The 20,428-nt window shown below is 31.7% G+C and overlaps 2 protein-coding genes across 8 annotated transcripts; one reads left to right on the top strand and one right to left on the bottom strand.

Moving 5' to 3' along the window:
• The first annotated feature begins 9,329 nt into the window (after positions 1-9,329).
• LOC124421696 (ceramide-1-phosphate transfer protein) lies at positions 9,330-11,055 on the top strand. The gene is made up of 4 exons (XM_046957176.1): positions 9,330-9,628; positions 9,717-9,925; positions 10,015-10,190; positions 10,280-11,055. Exons 1-4 carry the CDS (start codon positions 9,501-9,503, stop codon positions 10,400-10,402), a joined length of 636 nt encoding a protein of 211 aa, XP_046813132.1. The 5' UTR covers positions 9,330-9,500; the 3' UTR covers positions 10,403-11,055.
• LOC124421695 (solute carrier family 28 member 3-like) lies at positions 11,009-16,141 on the bottom strand. 7 transcript variants are annotated; one of them, XM_046957171.1, is made up of 14 exons: positions 15,381-15,746; positions 15,139-15,297; positions 14,787-14,990; positions 14,555-14,614; positions 13,881-14,073; positions 13,568-13,739; positions 13,122-13,287; positions 12,842-13,036; positions 12,585-12,746; positions 12,424-12,517; positions 12,168-12,327; positions 11,881-12,049; positions 11,440-11,779; positions 11,009-11,239 (listed from the first exon to the last, which is right to left on the bottom strand). In XM_046957171.1, the coding sequence occupies exons 3-14, from the start codon at positions 14,817-14,819 to the stop codon at positions 11,172-11,174; spliced, it is 1,812 nt and encodes a 603-aa protein (XP_046813127.1). In that variant the 5' UTR covers positions 14,820-14,990; positions 15,139-15,297; positions 15,381-15,746; the 3' UTR covers positions 11,009-11,171. The 7 variants fall into 7 exon arrangements, with proteins under 7 accessions (XP_046813127.1, XP_046813130.1, XP_046813126.1 ...); XM_046957174.1 differs by having other exon boundaries at positions 13,122-13,191; positions 15,139-16,141; XM_046957170.1 differs by having other exon boundaries at positions 15,069-15,746.
• Between the last annotated feature and the right edge of the window lie 4,287 nt (positions 16,142-20,428).

Here is a 20,428-nt window from a genome sequence, read left to right as displayed (position 1 = left end):
GCTAGTATTAAAAATATTTCCTCATAATTTCCTATGTAATATCATGTAATATTTGTGAGAACGAAATTTATATATTTTTAAATAATAAAATATTATTATATTAATCGGCATGAATTTTTATATGAAAAATTTTGTATTAAACTTCAAGGATAATCATTCGTTTCTCGTGATATTTTCATCTATTGATTATTTTATATTATTTTGAACAAGGATAGTTGTATAAAATATAAGGTTGTATCGTCGTCATAGTATCGTAATAAATCTGATATCGTGAAAACGCGACTACCGTCCGTATAAGAACTCGATGAGAAGCCCAACTCCGATTACTCGTCTCACTGGCTAATCTGATTTGAATCATCTCCTCCAGACCGAGCTCTCCTTAACGCTATTCCTTTGGTTTCGCTCGACAATCTCGTTAGGTCGGATCGACGTAGACCCGATAACGTGGGTTCTTGTATTGCTTGTACTTCGAACAGGCGAATTAAGCGTGTAAGGAACCTTCCTATTGTCGCAAGGTAGGCGGTAGTATAGCTCGATGATTCTTTTTTTTCTCTCTTTTTTTCTCTATCTCTCACTTTTTTTTTATTTTTCAAAACACTAGACTAAAAGAATAGATGGTAGATGGTAGATGGGGACGGTTACGAAAACTCGTTCGTCCTCTGATTTAATTCTCGCACGATTCCCAACGAGATCAACTGTCTATATCGAAAAGAAAATTGTCGAAAGGAGACCACGGAGAAGAAGAAAGTGAGAAAGAGAGAGGAGAGAGAGAGAGAGAGAGAGAGAGAAAGAAAGAGAGAGAAGGATAAAGAAGGAAAGACTCCTCGCGAAGAAAATAAGAAAGCAAATTACCTAGCAGTCACTCACCCCATCGAGGGTGAGAGGTGTCGATATGACATGTACGGGGAGTAAAAAGAGAGAAGCAAGAGGTATCCATGGGTGGCAACCCCTGGGGTTTATTACAAGGGTGGAATCAAATACACCGGGTGTCAAAAAATGAAACGACACCCTACAGCGTTCCTTCCCAACCCTCTACGTTCTGCGGAAAATTCGATGGGACGAGGTCACGGTGAGTTACGAAAAGAATGGAAGAAGGAAGGAAAAAAAGAATAGAAGCAAGAAAGAAAGAAAGAAAGAAAGAGGGTGGGATTATATAGCGATTCGAGAATTCGCTTTCTCGTAGATAATAAAGGATCGTGGAATCAGGGCTGATTTCATTTTCGAAGTGCGTTATTCGCGTTGAATGACGACTCGAAACCTAATGCATTATAATTTTTTTTTTATTCTTTTTATTTTGCATATTTTATTTTTTGTTTCTTTCCAATTCTCTTCCTTTACTTTTTTCTTAAAATCTCTCTCGTTTTCTATTCCTTTTTTTCTTTTTTGTTTATCTTTTTCGATCTTCAAAGTCAAGAGAAATCATTCGAGAGAAAAACACAGACGTCATGCGTTTTCCTCTATGTGTTTCTCTTCGGCCCTTTACAGAAAATCGTTCCCTTTAGCGAGGAGCACTCGTCTCGGGAATACCATTGGCGCTCTTCATAGGGCGAGCTTTTAAAGGGGTAGTGCCACCCCCATTCGACGTCGTCACCCCGGTTTGCCGGCTTCGCGCTCTTGTTTGTTTCGTAATCTTTAAGATCGGAAGGGTTCCAGTCTTTCTCAGCACTGAAAATCTATTGTCACTTTGTAAGATTTCATCGAATTCGATAGATCATTTGAAATACGTGTTTTTCGAATTACGTTCGAATAAAGATTCGATGGAAAGGGAAACACGTATATTCATGAAGAGAAAAAATATTATTCATTTAAGATAAATTGGTCGAATGAAGGATAACATATGTCGGGTAAATCGGACGATACATTTTCAACGTAAGCGAAGGACTAAACTTTTCTCAGGATCGTCATTGCTCGAGGGAGATAGAACGGGTAGCGATTAAATATTATGACCGGCGAAGTCGTCCAAGACGTCTCCTCTTCTATTGAGGAGCCACCACTTAGCATAATTAAAATATCTCTTTACCGAAAATCTTGAGGATGAACCAACACAGCCGATATTATCTTTTAGATGGACAAAACTTTACTTCTCACCATTTTTATTTTTATTTTCTTTCTTTTTTTATTTGTTTTTTTATATGTACTTTTTTTTTATTTTTATTCAAACTATATATCTATTTCAAAAAAAGGGGAGAGAGAGAGAGAGAGAAAGAAAGAAAGAGAGAGAGAGACAGGAAGAGAGAGAAAGAAATAAAGAGAGAGAGAGACAGGAAGAGAGAGAAAGAGAGAAAGAGAGAGAGAGACAGGAAGAGAGAAAGATGTGAAATAGTTGGAGATCGAGAAGTTATTAAGAGCAATTGCAAAAGGAAGTTCCTTTGTACTATTAAAAGTAGACGAAAGATAGATGAACATGAACAAATCGTCCATGATGGAAACGTCTCGTAGAGAGTAATGTCTTCTTGGACGTATACGAAGAAGAGGAAGAAGAGAAGGAAGAGGAAGAGTAAGAGGAAGAGGAGGAGGGTTTGTCAGAAGCAAGAGACGACTCGTCATCCAAAGGAATAGCGTGTAATGTCTCTCTTACTACGAATTCTCTCTCTCTCTCTCTCTCTCTCTTTCTCCTTCTCTCTCCCTTTTTCTCTTTCTCTCTTTTCCATTCTCACCCTCTCTCTCTCTTCCTCTTTCTCTCTTTTCCATTCTCTCTCTCTCTCTCTCTCTCTCTCTCAACCTCTCTCTCTCTCTCAACCTCTCCTAACTTTCTCACCGTTTCCGAGCAACCTCCGATTACCCTGGTTACGTCGAACAAGTCTTTGGACTCTAACGTAACCTATCTTCGTATTCGTAAAATTCAATAAACGAGTAAAGTAAGAAAGAATCAGTGAAACAGTAACGATAATTCTTAATCAGAATAGTTCCGATCCCTCGTAGTCGTCATCGGGTTTGACCAAGAACGACCCAAGAGAGAACGCAGCAGAAGCGATTCCAGGGTCATTTCCATTCGTCCCTTGCAAAGTGGTATCATTTCCCAAAGGAGCTACCTCTGGATATCTCGGTCTCCGTGTCCTTCGTCAGAACCAGCTGTGCTGTTCGCCTTTACTTCTCGTCTTTTTCAAATGTACTATGTAAAATCGATCGGTCCATTTGCGTTGCACCAAGAAAAAAAAGAAAAAGGAGAAAAGAAAAAAGAAAGGAAGAAAGAAAAAAAAAAGGAAAATAATATGAATGTAGAAGAAGAAAAGGAAGGAAGGTAGGAAGAAAGGAAAGATAAAAATGAAAATCCATCGATGAACTTTTTTTTAACCAAATTCTAACAAAGAATAAGATCATTCTGCGCTGTTCCGTACACCCACTGGAACACTTCGGTGGCTTCATCAAACACAATCATCGACGCGGAACTAACTACTAATGCTATCATTTTTTTCTCCTCTTTCTCTCTCTCTCTCTCTCTCTCTCTCTCTCTCTCTCTCTCTCTCTCTCTCTCTCTCTCTCTCTCTCTCTCTCTCTCTGTCTTTCTCTATTACCCCAAATTCAAAATCTTTTCCACAGGAATCACATTGACTGCCGTCAAATTTACATGGAAATGAAGAAGCTTTCAAGATATAAAAATATAACCTACTGTTTTATTACCATAATTTTTTTATAAATTAAGGTGAAAGAAAATTTTGAGCAATGAAATTTCTTGATAAAAACGAAAGAATAATTTTAATGGACAAAAGGTTCATGTCCTTTTTCTTTCTCTTTCTCCTTCTCCCCTTTCTATCTTTCTCTCCTCCTTCCCTTTCTCTTTCCCTCTCTCTCTCATTGGATCTCGTTCGTAGATAGAAGCGTACGATCGTGACAGTTTATCAAATTGCAAGCTTGCCCTCTATGCCCGTAAAGGGATGTAAGGGTCGTAAGGTGGAACGAGCAACTCGGAAGAAGAGGTTGAGGGAGTAGCTTATTAGAGCCACGACAGGAGGCAGAGCTCCACCTTGAAACCTCCGAACAACCACCAGCCTGCCGTGAGTCTTACCACCTTTCCTTCGCGTTCCTTCGGTCCTTCGATCCCTACCCTCTTGGCACGAGGCCTTCCTTGGCCCTTAACTTCTTCGTCCTCCTCGTTTTACCAACTCGAGATCGCATAGTTCCAACAGTGGAAAGGTGGCAGGGCATAAAGGGTCGCTTGGGACCGACGTACTACCTACCTACTACCTACCTACTCCTACTTGGTACTCCTCTTTAATCTACGAGGTCACCAAGCAACGAGCTTAGAGCTTTTTACCTTGGAGGTAGACGTCGACGACCTCCGAGATATCGACGCTAAATTCATGAAAATTGTGTGTCCAGGCTAAACCCCCTTGAGGAACTTTTCTTGAGTGAATCTTTTACATTGTCCTACCGTCTGTTTCTCTTCTTACGTTTGTTCCTTGTAATATGTCATGCTATGTCATCATAGCGTCGTATCCATGATATATTGTATAAAAGAAATTTCTTAGAGAAAAAAAGAAAATAAAATGGTAGAGAACTATAGGAAAATTTTTCTATATACTTAAAGCGAGCCGCCGGAGAAACGGATATATCGAAGACAGGATCCCAAGGGACTTGTACTTTCTTACGCAACAACAGGACCGCATGTAGTCTGATTTCGAAGGACGAGACACGCCAAGTCGGTGCTACTTCTCTCCAGGGGGTAGTTTTAAAATTCAACCCCCATACGAGAACGAAGGGGACGAAATGCATGGTACACGGTACTCATATCAATCCAAACGAGATCGATATCGAGAATGAGGAGGACTGATAGCTTTTCCTTTTTCTTTTTTTCTCTTTTTTATTTTTTTCTTTTTTTTTTCCTTTTTTTTTTGTAGATTTTAGTCGCTATTCAAAACGAATTCGAATTTTTCGGGAAATAAACGAAATCTATACGATCTTATTATTCTATTTAGAGTATCGTATTAGGGAGCCTACTCGTTCAACTAAAATCATAGGTTCTCAGTTAAGTTTGGATACGTGTAGCGTATATATCCGAAATGGCTGGTCACGCAGCGCTAATCGTATCGATCGAGCACTCTTAATCCATTAATGAACTTCCCAGGCTCGTTTTACCCCGGGTACCCAGGCTTTTCGCGCCATCTCTATCCGTTACAGGCTACGTACATATATACATAGAGAAGCGAGCATGAGTTTGATCTCTCTTTCTCTGTCCATATACATATATATATATATATATACATATCTATGTGTATGTATGTGTATGTCACGTACGTTCGACGACAAAAGTTCGGGAAAAAAATTTTCTACCGATAAGTGATCCTAATTTATCCGGGAATCTCCATTTTTTTCCCCGATGGACGACGAAAATTCAATTTCTTCTATCATTATGCGTAAGCCTGCGTTTCAATACCCTCATCTATAATGACAAATAATTTTTAATGTAACCACATATTTCTTTAACTAATTTAGTAATATTTGTTAACACGTTTATATTATCGAAACAAATTTTATTTAAATTAATACAATATTTAATTTTAAATAATTATCATTTTATTAATTTTTTAGGAATGAAAGCACCCGTACAAGCGCTACTAACAACGATGTTATACAAAACTGATATTGATAACAGCAATGGTAATGAAATCGCAATAAATGGCAAATATTAAATATATATACTTGACAATAGATAATTTCTCTTTTTACAAAATATATATTTGAGTTACGGATATATATCTTGATTATAGTTTAAAGAGAGAGAGAAAGAGAGAAAGAGATAAAGTAAAAATGTTCAGAAAATAGCAAGTACCTTTAGTGAAAATATTCGCTTCGCCGGTCCTATTTATGATTTTCTCTCCTTCGATTTAGTCACTCAACCCTCCTTTCTCCTACTTACTACCTTCAATTGACTGAAATCCTTTTTACTATAGCGTACAGCCAAACAAACGATAGGTCTCCGAACGGGCGCGTTCTTCCGCGACGACAAATTCCTCAAATATTTATCCGCTAGCATCTCCTCCTTAGACCCTCCGTGGCATTACTCGTTGCTCGACAACGATGACAACGACGACAACGACGAGACGACGAAAACGACAAGAAACGACTAAGAGCGACGCCCCAATGCCACTTCCGTTTCGCACACTTGCCGAGTGTGTCAATTCTGACGCCTATCGACGTATGACAAATACCCTCCTCGTCGAACCTGTCAACTTCTGACAAGCAGGACAAAAGGAAAGGAGGGATGAAAGTAAAGAGGGATGAAAATGTCTTTGGGATACCGCGACCTCCTTGCTATTTTCTGCACCTTCCTTTTTTTCTATTTTTTTTTTATTCTTTCTTCCTTTTCCTTTTTTCTATCTAAAAATTTTTCTTTTTATTCAAATCTTTTAAATATTTTGCACAAGTATAATATAAATTTGCGATTGTAAATATATATATATATACATGTAGACATACGTATGTATGTTGATATATGTAGATATATATATGTATATATGTATATATACAACATATATTATATACATAACACCTATATGTATGTGTGAATATATATATACATATCATTTAATTATGAAATATTATTTTCACTTGCCAAATCGATTAACTACCATAATTATGAAAAAATTATAATAATAATAAAGATTATTCCAGGTATATTGTATTTTAATGCATTTTACATGTCATAACATAAAAGTTAAATGTGTAATAATACATTTTACAACGTATGTTCGAAAGCTAAAAAACAATTTATATAAATTTATCAATTTTTTCTACCTTTTGTTTCGTAAAATTAATCACTTTGGCAAATGAACGGCTGATTTCTAAGTTAAAAAAAATTACAGAATACGAAACGAATGGACAGAAAATATATTTAAAAAATATTTTACTAATTAGAAAATTAATCATCGATATTTTTCGTGGATGTCAAAGAAAAGAAAAGAAAATCATAGAAAATTGTTCCTCTTTAAACCCGAATAATAACAAGAAGAGAGTGTTCGTGACGCTCGCGTAGGAAGCCTGCAATTAATTTATTTTTCCTAAGTCGATCGTTAATTGTTAAACTTAGATGGGCGGTCGTCGGTAATCCCACAGTTAGACGTCGTTCGGAAGAAAAGAGGAAGAGACTGGAGAGACAGGACTATGTGACTCCAAGAGAACCTGACAATGTGTAAGTGAGCAAAAGAGAGAGAGAGAGAGAGAGAGAGAGAGAGAGAGACGAACAGACAGACAGACAGACAGATAGATAGACAAACAGATAGATAGATAGAGAGAGAGAGAGAGAGAGAGAGAGAGAGAGAGAAAGAAAGAGAGAGAGAAAGAGAGAGAGAGAGAAAGAAAGGGAGAGAGAGAGAGAGAAGAAAATTGTTGCAATAATAGAAGCTAGAGACAGAAATGAAGTTAGTAGGAATGGTGAGATAGAGATAGAGATAGAGATAGAGACATAACGAAAATAGGAAAGGGGAAGAAACTTGGGTGGCATGTTCGAGGACGGCGAAGAGAAGCGAGAAGTTTCAGAGGGAATCGAACAGCAGGAAGCCAAGGCTTCACCTCGACGTGCCTCGTGGATTGGGTTTCCAAGATAATTAGAATGATGATTAGAAGACAAGCACGCCTCGTTGACCAATTCTTCGTCGATCTTTTTTCTTTTCCCCTCTCCCAAGTTCGAATCGTCTTTTACTTTTCCTCTTATTCAAATATCGACTTCCCTTTTGAGGGAAGTGAGAATTAAGACCAAAGAAAAAAGAAGGGGTCACAATGAAGCGGGAAGAAAAAGGGTACCAACGATGGAATTACAATGTAACGTGAGATAATACTGCTCGTTATTTTCGGCCCGACCACGTTTGACCTTGTTTTTTTATCTTGTTTGTCTTTTTTCTTTTTTTCTTTTTTTTTATTTTTTCTCACTCTTCATTGATATATATATATATATATATATATATATATATATATATTTTTTTTTTTTCTTTGTATAGAAAGCAAAAGAGGGAGAAGATACAAAAAATGATAAAGTAGATAAGAGTCAACAAGTCTTATAAGATCTTGCGATGTATCCATGTATCTATATGTATGTGCATATCTATGTAATATGAGAGTACTAGAAATACGAATCGAACTCTATTCTTATCTAGAACTTCGGATGAGTGGCATTACGGCACCCAGGCGACACATTTTTATGTGCCACAGTTACGATCTACGTATGATTGGTCGTTGAACTCTGTCCCCGTGAGATCACTTTGCTGGAAATGTCCCTGCTTACGTAAAAAAAAAAATTGTGTCCGACGTGTATGCCATTCTGGTTACTTTCGTACGCTAACTTATTTTATCTCACGACAAAATTTTCATCACATGTCGAAGTTGGTTGGAAACAAGGTCGAAGTTGGTTGGTTCTAGACTACATTCGAATGCAGATCTCTTCTTTACCGAGCGTTTTTTATTCCTCTCTCTCTCTCTCTCCCTTTCTCTCTCTCTCTTCCTCTCTCTTTCTCTCTCTTTTTCTCTCTCTCTCTTGTAGGTTATATTTCTTGATTCTCATTGCAACTTGGCTTGGCTTCGCTTGGTTTGACTTGGCTTAGCTCTATTCGCGTTGAGGGACATGTGAATATTTGATCGGTCCTTCAACCTCCACCTCCTTCGCACAACCTCCTCCCACAACCTCCTCCCACAACCTCCGACTCTCATCCAACCCTCGGTCCCAGCTGCGGTGAATTATTTAACGTCCCCAGGGACACCGCTTACCTATGCGCACCGATGTGTCAGTCTCGAGATTTCACCATTCTTTCTTTGAATTTTACGGCATCACGCTAAGATAATATGGATTTTTATGACAATACATAGATTTATATATATATATATATATATATATATATATATATGTATGTATATATGTATTTATATATATATTTATTCATAATATATATATGTATCTATGTATATATGTATATATAATATATGTATGTATGTATATATGATGTATAATATATGTATGTATGTGTTTATACATATATGTATAATATATATATGTATGTATGTATATATATGTATAATATATACATATGTATGTATGTATATATGTATATATAATTTATATATATATGAATATATATATATATGTACGTATATTTATATATATATATATATATATATATATATGTGTGTGTTAAAGGGTCATATAAAGAAACTTTAATTGAATAGATTTAACTAAGATTGACATTTATTATAAAAATATTAAAAAATTGGATATTTCTTTGTCTTATATTATGTACCTTGTTTTCAGTATTATCTAGCATACTTTTATCTGTTATCTAGAAATCTATCGAGATTAAGTTCTCGAGTCAAATTTTATCTTGATTCTAATTTCCCGCCTCCTCAAGTGCATTCTGGGAATATGTCACGCACAAACACTTTTAAGAATATATAAGTAGATATCAAGTTAATAATATAATCGAAAATTTACTTCTGTTATATTAAGTCGATGTAGATAATGCAACATAACGTTTTATGATAATACAACAGTGAACGTTCGATGCGTTAATATAACAATGGCGGAAGGATCGGAGGTATGTTATTTCGATTTACGGGTTGTACATGATCATTTTGACAAAGCTCTTGTGCAGGATGATGATGTTGATATTAAAGCATATTTGGATGCCTACAATGAATTATACAAGTAAGAATTACTATGTATTTACATTATTTTATTCGCTCTTTTTAACAAGTATAACATAACCTAAACATATGTAAATTTATATTTGTAGGTTTTTCCAACTTATGGGCAGTGTATTCAGTTTTGTTTCTTCTGATTTAAAGCAAAAGATCGACATTCTTGGTGACTTATTAAATAAAAATGATCGAAATTATATAACCATCAAGACTATGATCGAGTATGAAAAAGAAAACAAACTTTTAGAGAAAGCAGATTATGTTAATGGAGCACGTACTTTGCTGCGACTCCACAGGGGCTTAGGTATTATATTATAATAATTAGGAGATATCTATCGTAATATGTGTTATACTTCTGTCTGACATCTATTCATTTATGTCTTGTGCTTTTAGATTTTATAAGAGAATTTTTACATCAACTAGGAGAGATAAGTGACACTGATAAAACATCTACTTGCTGCCAAGATGCATATAATAAAACCTTAGCAAAACATCATCCATGGGTAATACGTAAAGCTGCAGTAGTAGCAATGTATACTATGCCTACTAGAGAATTATTATTTAAAAAGGTATAAAAAAGATACATTATGTAATTTATTTTATTATTATATTTTTATATTTGATGATACATTTAAAAATCTCTATCAACGATGAACAGGTTTGCGGTGTGAATGTACAACGAAATGTAGATATTCTACCAAAAATGCTTGAAGTTACTGTCGATGTACTCAATCGTACTCATACTTTATTTGAATTGCATCAGCTGCACACCTTGCCATGAAAAGGAAAGTATTGTGATTAACTGAAAGTCTATACGTCAGCTTTCACCAACTTTGGTTGAATTCGCAAAGTATAAATGTTTGTGAAACGCAATCAATGATAATTGCGTTATTATACAGGGTGTTTCAGTAGCTTTGTAACAAATAATTATCAGGATAACTATTGGTCATACAAGGATAGTTCTTGTTTAATTTTTAAATTTTATTTTATAATATGAGTATCTGTGTAACAGATTCTCAGAAATGGCCTTACAACCATTGATTTTGATAATCAATTAATATCTTACTTATCTAAAATTATTGAACAAACAAGTTAACATTAATACTTTATAATAAAGTTATTGAATCATCTTGGTAAACAACATTACAGATCACTATATACAAGCACGCTCGTTTTGTAATATTTACGTTATATAACAATTTATAATTATATTAACTGAATACGTACAAATAGACGTTAGTATGCGAACGTCTTTCTCAGCCATAGCATATCATATACCGAAAAAATAAAACATTCCTTTCATGCATTTTGATAACAAAGAACACGAATTAATTTTCCTGTAAGTAACTACGTCATATATTATATTTATAAAATTAATGAACGTTTATACAATAATAATCTTTATGGAAAAATGTACATGGTAAATGAATCATATTGCATTGTCTTTCATTTATAAATGCTTCCAAAAGTTATTTACAATGTCCTTGTTTAAATCGAGACAATAAATAATATTGCAACTAGACGTATAGGTTATGTAACCAGATTTTTTGTTAATACTCAAGAGTATAATTGGAAGTTACATTAACCATATGAGAGGAAGCATCGTCTATCAGCATACCTACGAAAGAAATAAATTGACATAATGAAGAAAAAAAAGAATTATTGGAGAATAAATACAATGATTAAATATATAAAACTAAAGAAATTATTATTCTTTGGCATACCAGAGAGAAATAAATGAATGTAAGAAAAAAAAATGAGAGAAATAAATGAATGTAAGAAAAAAAAATCAATATTATTATGAAACAGTCTTCTTACCGGCAACAGAAGCTGTGAGAAAACAAACAGCACTGCCAGAGATAAATGCTCTTATTGTAACAGCAGTGATCTCTTTTTTCTTATTTGGTGCTAAATTACTTAAAGAACCAATCATGATACCGATGCATGCAGGATTAGAAAATCCACAAAGGGCATACGTGGCAATGGCTTCAGATCTACTAGAAAGTCTATTCTGTTTTTTATATATTCCAAGTTCTTTATAAGCGATGAATTCATTAATGACAGTTTTTATTCCTATCAAGTATCCAACATCTTCGCATTCACTCCATGGTACACCCATGATCCAACTCAATGGCATAAAAATTTTTGATAAGAAATACTAAAAAGTAAAATACGCTTAATGTTCTTTTTGAATGATACAAGACAGTATTTAAACAAAAGAATTAAAACAAACAATCAAAAAGAATATTTTTTCATTACCTGGAACTTCCAATCGTTAAATCCCAAAAGTTGACCGAACCAAAAGAGTATACCATTGATGAAGGCAACAAATGATATAAAAGCTATAATATTAGCTATTATACCAAGTATTACAGGAATTGCTGCCAGTGCTCCATTACTCGCAGCATCCAAAATTCCAGAATCATTTCTGAAAATTATTTCTTTTTTACATGAATGTAAAATCGTTGAAATGATATACATGTATGTGTGTATATATATGTGTGTGTGTGTGTGTGTGTGTGTGTGTACATCAATTTAAATCTTACGATTTCTCCAATTGGATGTTGTCCGAATTGGTTTGACTTTCCTCTGTCTCAGGATAAAATAATTTAGAATAACAAAGGGCAGCCGGGGCTGACATTACTGATGCTATCAGCAAATGTGCCGGATCGGCACCAAATTTGACATATGCAGCAAAAACACTACCTGTGAGAAATCAAAGAAATCTATTATATTTATTCTTTAGAAAGGAAGATGATTTTCATTTCCTCCTTTTTTTCTTTTATTTCACATTCGATATACCTGAAACCGAGGCAAATCCAGAACACATAACGGCATGCATTTCGGAAGATGTCAGTTTACTGACATATGGTTTTATCAATAAAAGAGATTCGGTCTGAGGGAAAAGAAAAAGAACAACATCAACATAACATTTTTCATGATATTTCAATAAAATATATTACCATTCCAATGAACGTATTTGATACACTATTCAACGATTCGCATATCGTGGTTCCCATGATACATTGCAAACCCCATCCAAATTTCATAACCACCCACTGCATAACTTCAATATAATATAATATTTGAATGAAACAGCTAAAGAAGAAAATAACTGGAATGACCTTAAAGAAAAATCAAATATCAATGATATAACAACAAAGAACATCATCGTATATGAAGATTCAAAAAAATAGAAAAATGTTCAATGAAAACAAACCGAAAAAGCGAAAATTCCTTTTTGAACAAGTTCCTCTGAGAAAATAAATTCATCGCCTTCTTTCGCGTAATCCAAAAAGGTCGTTATTTTGTTTGAAATGCAATCAAAAATGTTTCGACCGACGGACCAACGTATGGTAAATAAACCGAATAAAAATTGCATTATTATACCACACAAAACTGGTCTCCAATTGATCTATGTCAATGAAAATGGACATTTATATAAATAAATTTTTATCAAAAAGAAGTTGGAGGATTTCAATTCGAAATGATTTATTTACATGAGCCGGATGTTTTGAGAATATCCATCCTAGAAGCAATAGGATTACGACACCAAGGCCACTGATCAGTCTATTCGTCGAATGTAAGGTATCGATGATGAGAAAAGCAACGATGGCCGTGAATATTAACAAATATATCAGTGTTACGAACATTCGAAATCCATATCTGCGATCGATCGAATTATTTCAGTCGAATAATTTTGTTTTCATTATCTTAACGTTACCAATGTTTTATGTATGTGTATATATATATATATATATATATATATATATATATTCTAATTTTATTTTGAAAGTTAGATGTTATTCTAAAAGATATATATGATGAATTGACAAAAAAAAGAAAAACAAAGCGCGGTCTGAGGTGAATGTTCTTTGCTCTACCGTGGTAACGAACGTGTTTCAATAAAAAATAATAAATATATTATTAAAGATTATTATATTACCTTGTCTTTTTTAGCCTTTCAATAAATCTTCCAACCGGTTGAAAGAAACGACAAATAGATTTTGCAAAATATCGCTTAATTACACAGTAATAAAATAATCCGGTATACGTGAAACCCAAGAGTAATAAGAGCATACCATAACCGGTACACCAGCAGAAACCGCAATCCTTTGCTAAAAGAAGAAAAAAAAAAGAAAAGAAAAAACAAGAATGAAATTAAGGAAGTTACTTATCTTAATTGTTAGTTCTTCTTTTTATAGGAATGAAAATCATGTATATAAGGAGCAACGTTAACAATACGTTCAATGTCATACATTCTTTGTTTTTGACCCAATAGTTGGTGGCAAAGGCAAAGTAGATCACTACGAGACTATTTAACAGTATCAAGGCTAGAAATTTGACAATTCTTCGATGCCTCGAAATGTATGCTTCCATTGCATTACGTGTCGTCACAAGTAAGTCGAATTTCTTTTTGGATACATTGTCCTCCTGTATAGGAAAGATAGACTACGAAAGAATTTTGTTTGATCTATTAAGGGCACCTTATCCCAGAGATTTAACAAAAGACTAATCTTCTAAATATTTTATGATTATGATTAACAACAATTCTTCGATATATTATTAGAGATAACATAATGACAATTATCTATACGTGTGTTTATATAGGCAAATGGAATTTTACTTGTTTTATTAATTTTGTATATTTCATCGTGAAACAATAAAATCAAAAATATTGTCAATAGATTTTAGAAATACGTATATATGAAAGAAGTTGTATCTTTGGTTTCACTCCTAAATCTTTTTACGATATATTGATTTGTTAATTGACATTTTATAATTAGTGGTATTATGCAAATGTTTATTTTCAAGCGCAATAATGAAACGTGTATTGTAAACGTCGAGATTTAACAATAGATTGTAATCGATAATAGTATATATACATACTCGACAATGCTGAGAAAACAAAAGCATGTAATATTGTATTTACCTCTTCTTTCTCGTACGATTTCTTATTCTGTGTGCCACTTTCTAGATTTTCTAACTCGTTCTATAAAATGTTTGGAATGAGTTAAGATAAATGTATTAAAAAAATCATCGTTTAAAAAGAAATTTCCGATAACACGAATGATTACATTGAGAGAGAGAGAAAGTTTTTTAACGATATAACTACCGAAGGACATATTGATAATATGACTCATAGAGAAAAAATGCAGAATTACCTCTTCAAATCCTAGATTCATTGTTCCAGGCATATCTCAATCATGAAAGAGAAAAATGAATTGAAGAACAAAATATTCTCTTAAATATTCTGTCTCAAACTAAATAATAATTTCTATTGTTTTTCTCCTGATTGAAGAACAATACAAACTTTTATGTCCGTAATACTTCACGAATCGTCTAATTTTCAGATAACAATTTGATAGCTAAAACATATAATAAATAATTATTAAAAAATTTGAAAAAGAATGAATAATAAGAAGAATTTTTAGTTATGTGATTACTCTTTTGCACTTTCATATCACACAGTCGCTGAAATTTGTATCAATCACAATTTACTTTTTTCGAACTCACACTTTTATCTTGTCTTTTTTCTGCTTTTAAAGTCAGATAAGAATGCGCATAATTATCTGTTCTTTATATACTCTGTTTCTTATATATATATTTTGTTCTTTATTTTTTCGTAGTTCCAAATGAAAGCATAAATGTTTCGTAACGTTATACAACAACCAGCTGTAGTCGAAGATAACACTGTTGTAAGCAAAAAAAATTACTCGTGAAAGGCCAAATTTTATCATAAAAAATATTAATCTCACTATATAATATTTAGATCGTAAAGCACAATCACAATATTTCAATACACCAATAGGTTCGCATATATCTACTTCTAAAGAGATAAGTCGTTAAACCACTACTGAAGATTGAAGCCGATGATATCTCGTATAGCTCTATCTACGTTGTAAGGCTTAGACATTCATAAGAAGTGGGGATTTATACGTACCTAGTACAAACGTGCTAGTACGACATACTTACGTTTTTAAAACCTATTACGTTTGATTAATTGATTTCCAATTTCGTTTTCATGTGATGCTTCGTTTGAGTAATGAAATTATAATTTTAATAAATATATTTTTCTATTCAATAATTGTACTTTTGCATAATTAAATTTTTTTTTCATAAACAAACGCATATACCGATAAATACAATTATTTATGTTATTAATTGAAACTGTTTAAAGAGCAAAGTATTGAAAAATAATGTTTAGAATATACTTCCTTTCATTGTTATTTTATTACAAAACTAGTCACTGTCGATGCGTAAACTTTATCGTAACCGTGGTCTGGCGTTAACATTGATGCTCACGTAACAATGGCTTTAACGTAATAAATCGTCGTCGGTAAAGTATTACAAATGCGAAGAGACATTTAAAGCGAACGATAAAAACGTGATCTATGGGGCCAGTGAAATATAAAATGAGATATTGAATTGTTAAATCAAGAATTCTACTTCGTAAAAATTCTTATCATTAATATGCGTTATGTTTATAATAATCTACAAGCAATAATATTCTATACTTAAACCAAGTAATTTTTCTTTTTCTTTCTTTTTGTAAAATAGATTAATCGGTCGTAACGACTGTAAGAATATATAAAATATTATAAAGTATTATTATAAAATATTATATATATAAACTTTTTTTATTTTTTTAGCATATAATAATATTTACAAAAAGATTAAGTATGTTAATGACAAAGGTGAAAAAACTTTGTATAAGTCATTGCATCAAAGATACCAATGATCTTTACATACATATATACATACATACATACATATATATATATATATATATATATATATATATATATATATATATATATATATATATATATGGTATACAAGTAATTATAAAAATGCGCAAAAGTAATTCAGCTCTTTATTCTATTTATAATACATACATAATATAGTAAATTTAAAAAGAAAATTTTAATGATAACACATGTATAAATATCATTATCCGAAAAATCTTATCAGGGTTATCTTCCGATAATGTATTGATAAAAAATTGGTGCATTTTCAATGTATTAACTATATAACTATATTTTGAAAATCTACATTGTATAAAGAGAACAAAATCGTCAAATATAAAGTATTTGGAGATACTGTTAAATTGAATGAAATAATAACTATAAATGGCAATTGTTTTTTCTTCGAAAAATCAAAGATTTTGTTGATCGAATTTATTCGCATTATTAACAAAACTTAATTTGTTGATTGTGTTTGACGATTATACTCGTCATACGAAACAAAAAATTACATTTTACTATTCAAGTTAAAATTTAAATGAATACTAGAAATTAGTCATATTTTAAAAAATATTTTAAAATATTTTAAGACAATAACAAAATTAGAAAGAAAAAATTCAGTAAGACAGGCTTACAAAAAGAAATGATAAAATAGCATAGTATAGCGTAGAAAATATTATAGAATAGTATAGATTATTATAGAAAACGACGATGTAATATAGAAAAGTACATTGAGTAGCATATGATTGCGTAAAATAATATCGAACAGCATAGGAGGATAGCAGAAGATAGTATGAGATAGCATAAGACAGGACAGGATAAGTTGAATTGGATCGGACTAAGTTGAACTGAACGGATCCAAGTCGAGTTGTGCCGGATCGAGCCAAGCGGATCCATTACATGATATATTATCATATACTATGTCTTTTCCTATTTTATTCTGTCCGTGATGTTCTGTCTGTGGCGTGTCTTACTTAAAACTTTAATGCTTTTGTTCTTTTTTTATTTTTTTATTTTTTTGTGTTCTGAAACATTAAAAATTTTCTTAAATTGACAAATAATTTTTATTCTTTATTGAAATTTTAATTGAAATAGATAATTGGATATCTCTTTACGAAATGACGAATATACTTATCGTTCCACGAAACATTTTTTCACGATGATTATTCTCGTTAAACATAGATTGACAATACATAGATTAATAAGGTTAATACATACGTTAAAGCAAGCAGAGCGAAGTAAGACAAGTCAATTTTTAAAAATAATACACGTGTCTCCGTCGAAAACATTAATTTTCAATCACGACTTTTGCTTTCCTACGAACGTCTAGCAGATAAAAACTCACAAACAGCGGTCACGAAAACCAGCATTTTTGATCCTAAGATTTTGGCAGGGCTTACTTAAGACGAACGAGATTTAGAATTCGTACGAGAGGACTCATTTTCGAGAGGCGCCGAATTCTATTTATACGAGTCCAAGACGAGTTTCATGCTCTCGAAATTCTGTTTCATTTTGTGACGGAAAAACGAGGAGGTTCGTTCTGTCATTAAAAAAAAAGAAAAAACATGAAGAAAAAATAAATGGAGAGAGAGAGAGAGAGAGAGAGAGAGAGAAAGAGAGAGATTTAAAACAGTAGACATATTTTAACCACATCTGTCAATTTGACAGGTAGTAAAAAAAAAGGAAAACACTTTTTATATTCCTTACTATTTTTAGTTTATTTAATTTTACAATAACAAAGAAATAAATATAGTTTCTGCTTAAAAATTTTATGATAATTATTTCGAGTGTACGTGCGAATTAAAAACGATCAATAAGATATATTGACAATTATTGTATCATGATTTTATTATAATGTCACATTGTTTTGTATCTTTTATTATTATTATTATTATTATTATTATTATTATTATTATTATTATTATTATTATTATTATTATTATTATTATTATTATTATTATTATTATTATTATTATTATTATTATTACTATAATGATTTTTTGTTTTATATATTCTTTCGACTACTTATTTGTTTTCTTTGGTTCTTTTTTTAATCCTCATTCGATTTTCGGAACTATTATTTGACTTTGTTATCTATAAGTTAAACGCGATCAATAAGAAATACTAAGAATTATTCTAATTTTATTATCGCGTCACGTTGTTTATATCTTTTTTTATTATTATTATTATTTTTTTATTTATTTATTTATTCTTTCGATGATTTATTTGTTTTGTTTTGTTTCGTTCTTTTTTTGTTTTAATCCTTATTCGATTTCTTTTGAATTCGGATCGTTAAATATGGGATTGACATTGATATTTCGTTAGAATATTTCTCAGAATCATTCGACAGACTTTCCCTTTTTCATCGAAGTCAAAGAATAATTTCTTCATATTTTTACGAATTTTGCATCATAAATCTCTCGATCTTACCTGGTTCGTTCGCAGAATTTACCTGGAATTGAGGTCCGGCGGATGAATTAAATCATTTTCAGAAAGAGAGAGTGAGAGAGAGTAAAAGGAAATAAAAGAGATGCGTCGTAAGAGTGAGAGAGACGAATAGCTCTTTTAAATAGCCGGGCCGTCTAGAGCATTTGCGACTGCAACGTGCAAAATATCACATGCACTCGACATTATGCGACTCAAAGACGTATTTCCATGGGAAACCACTCCTCTCTAAAATGTTTTCCACGTGTATGTATGAATGTATATAAATAAATACATATACGTATATATATTATATACGTATATATATATGTATATATATATATATATATATATATATATATATATATATATATATATATATATATATATATATATATATATATATATATATATATATATATACACGTCTATGAACGATATATGTGATCATCGGACAATTAATAACTTTGAATTCTTCGAATCATTTTTTTTGTTTTAAATTAAAAATAATTTTTGTTTTTTACAGAAGCAATTCGTAACACGTAGATATATCTACGTGTGTGATTATCCTATATGATCACAAAAAAATTAATTATTTTGAATTCTTCGAATCGTTTATTTTTTGTTGTACATTGAAATTTTTTCCGTTTTCTTTTTCTCTTTTTCTTTTTTCGAAAAAATTCGAATTGTCTGGTTTTGTTTTATTTCGAAATAAAAAAGAAGAAGTTAGAAATGTCTTTTCTCTTTTCTTGTATGCCACACCTTTGTAAATTTACAGAACGTCGACTCTCATTCTAGTAATACAGATTAGAAACGCAGTATGCAGCTCACGTTATCACGACTGATACGCACCGATTACACGAACGTTTACACGTGTCGGATTTGTACGTCAGGAGAGAGAAAAAGAAATGTTACCTTTTGTTAATTAGATATTCTTACAAGTTCAGGATTAATTTACAAGATAAAGACTTAAAACATCTATTTCTCTCTCTCTCTCTCTCTCTCTCTCTCTCTCTCTCTCTCTTCTCTCTTTATATATATATATATATATATATATATATATATACACACCTATATCACTCGTATAGAAACACGTCGCTCATTAATATTGTAAAAAAGGAAAAATAGATAATATAATTATTATAATAATATTCCTAATTTATTACTATAATTATTATTATGATAATTACAATATAATAAATACTATCTCTCTTTCTCTCCCTCTCCGTCTCTCTCTCTCTCTCTCTCTCTCTCTCTCTCTCTTTCTCCCTTTCTCCCTTCCTCCCTCTAATAATTATTTTAATTATTATAATAATACATATTTTAAAGACATAAGTTGTATATAGAAATATTATTATAATAATTATATATATATATATATATATATATATATATATATATATACATATATATTATATATGTACTTATATATTATTATTATACAATAAATCCTATATGTAAAATATCTGTTATAGGCAATAATAAAATTATTAATAATAATTATTATCAATACTAGACAATAATTAATATTAAATAGTAATTATAAATTTTTAATAGAATCTTACTCGAAATTTTGTCACGTATTTGTTTTTTCGTATATACAAAAGGAAGTAGAGAAAAGGAAGTTTGAGATTTAT

Source organism: Vespa crabro, chromosome 2 (assembly GCF_910589235.1).
Source record: "Vespa crabro chromosome 2, iyVesCrab1.2, whole genome shotgun sequence".
Classification (NCBI taxonomy): domain Eukaryota; kingdom Metazoa; phylum Arthropoda; class Insecta; order Hymenoptera; family Vespidae; genus Vespa; species Vespa crabro.
This window is presented reverse-complemented; position numbering and strand designations above follow the sequence as displayed.

What these genes read in the sequence shown, in the direction of transcription:
- LOC124421696 (XM_046957176.1), top strand. Translation starts at nt 9,501, where the DNA reads ATGGCGGAAGGATCGGAGGTATGTTATTTCGATTTACGGGTTGTACAT. An exon ending in GCCTACAATGAATTATACAA is followed by an intron (nt 9,629 to 9,716) that starts GTAAGAATTACT and finishes TTATATTTGTAG; the next exon opens with GTTTTTCCAACTTATGGGCA. An exon ending in GAGAATTATTATTTAAAAAG is followed by an intron (nt 10,191 to 10,279) that starts GTATAAAAAAGA and finishes AACGATGAACAG; the next exon opens with GTTTGCGGTGTGAATGTACA.
- LOC124421695 (XM_046957170.1), bottom strand. Translation starts at nt 14,819, where the DNA reads ATGCCTGGAACAATGAATCTAGGATTTGAAGAG. An exon ending in TGAATCTAGGATTTGAAGAG is followed by an intron (nt 14,615 to 14,786) that starts GTAATTCTGCAT and finishes AACATTTTATAG; the next exon opens with AACGAGTTAGAAAATCTAGA. An exon ending in GAAAGGCTAAAAAAGACAAG is followed by an intron (nt 13,288 to 13,567) that starts GTAATATAATAA and finishes GATCGATCGCAG; the next exon opens with ATATGGATTTCGAATGTTCG.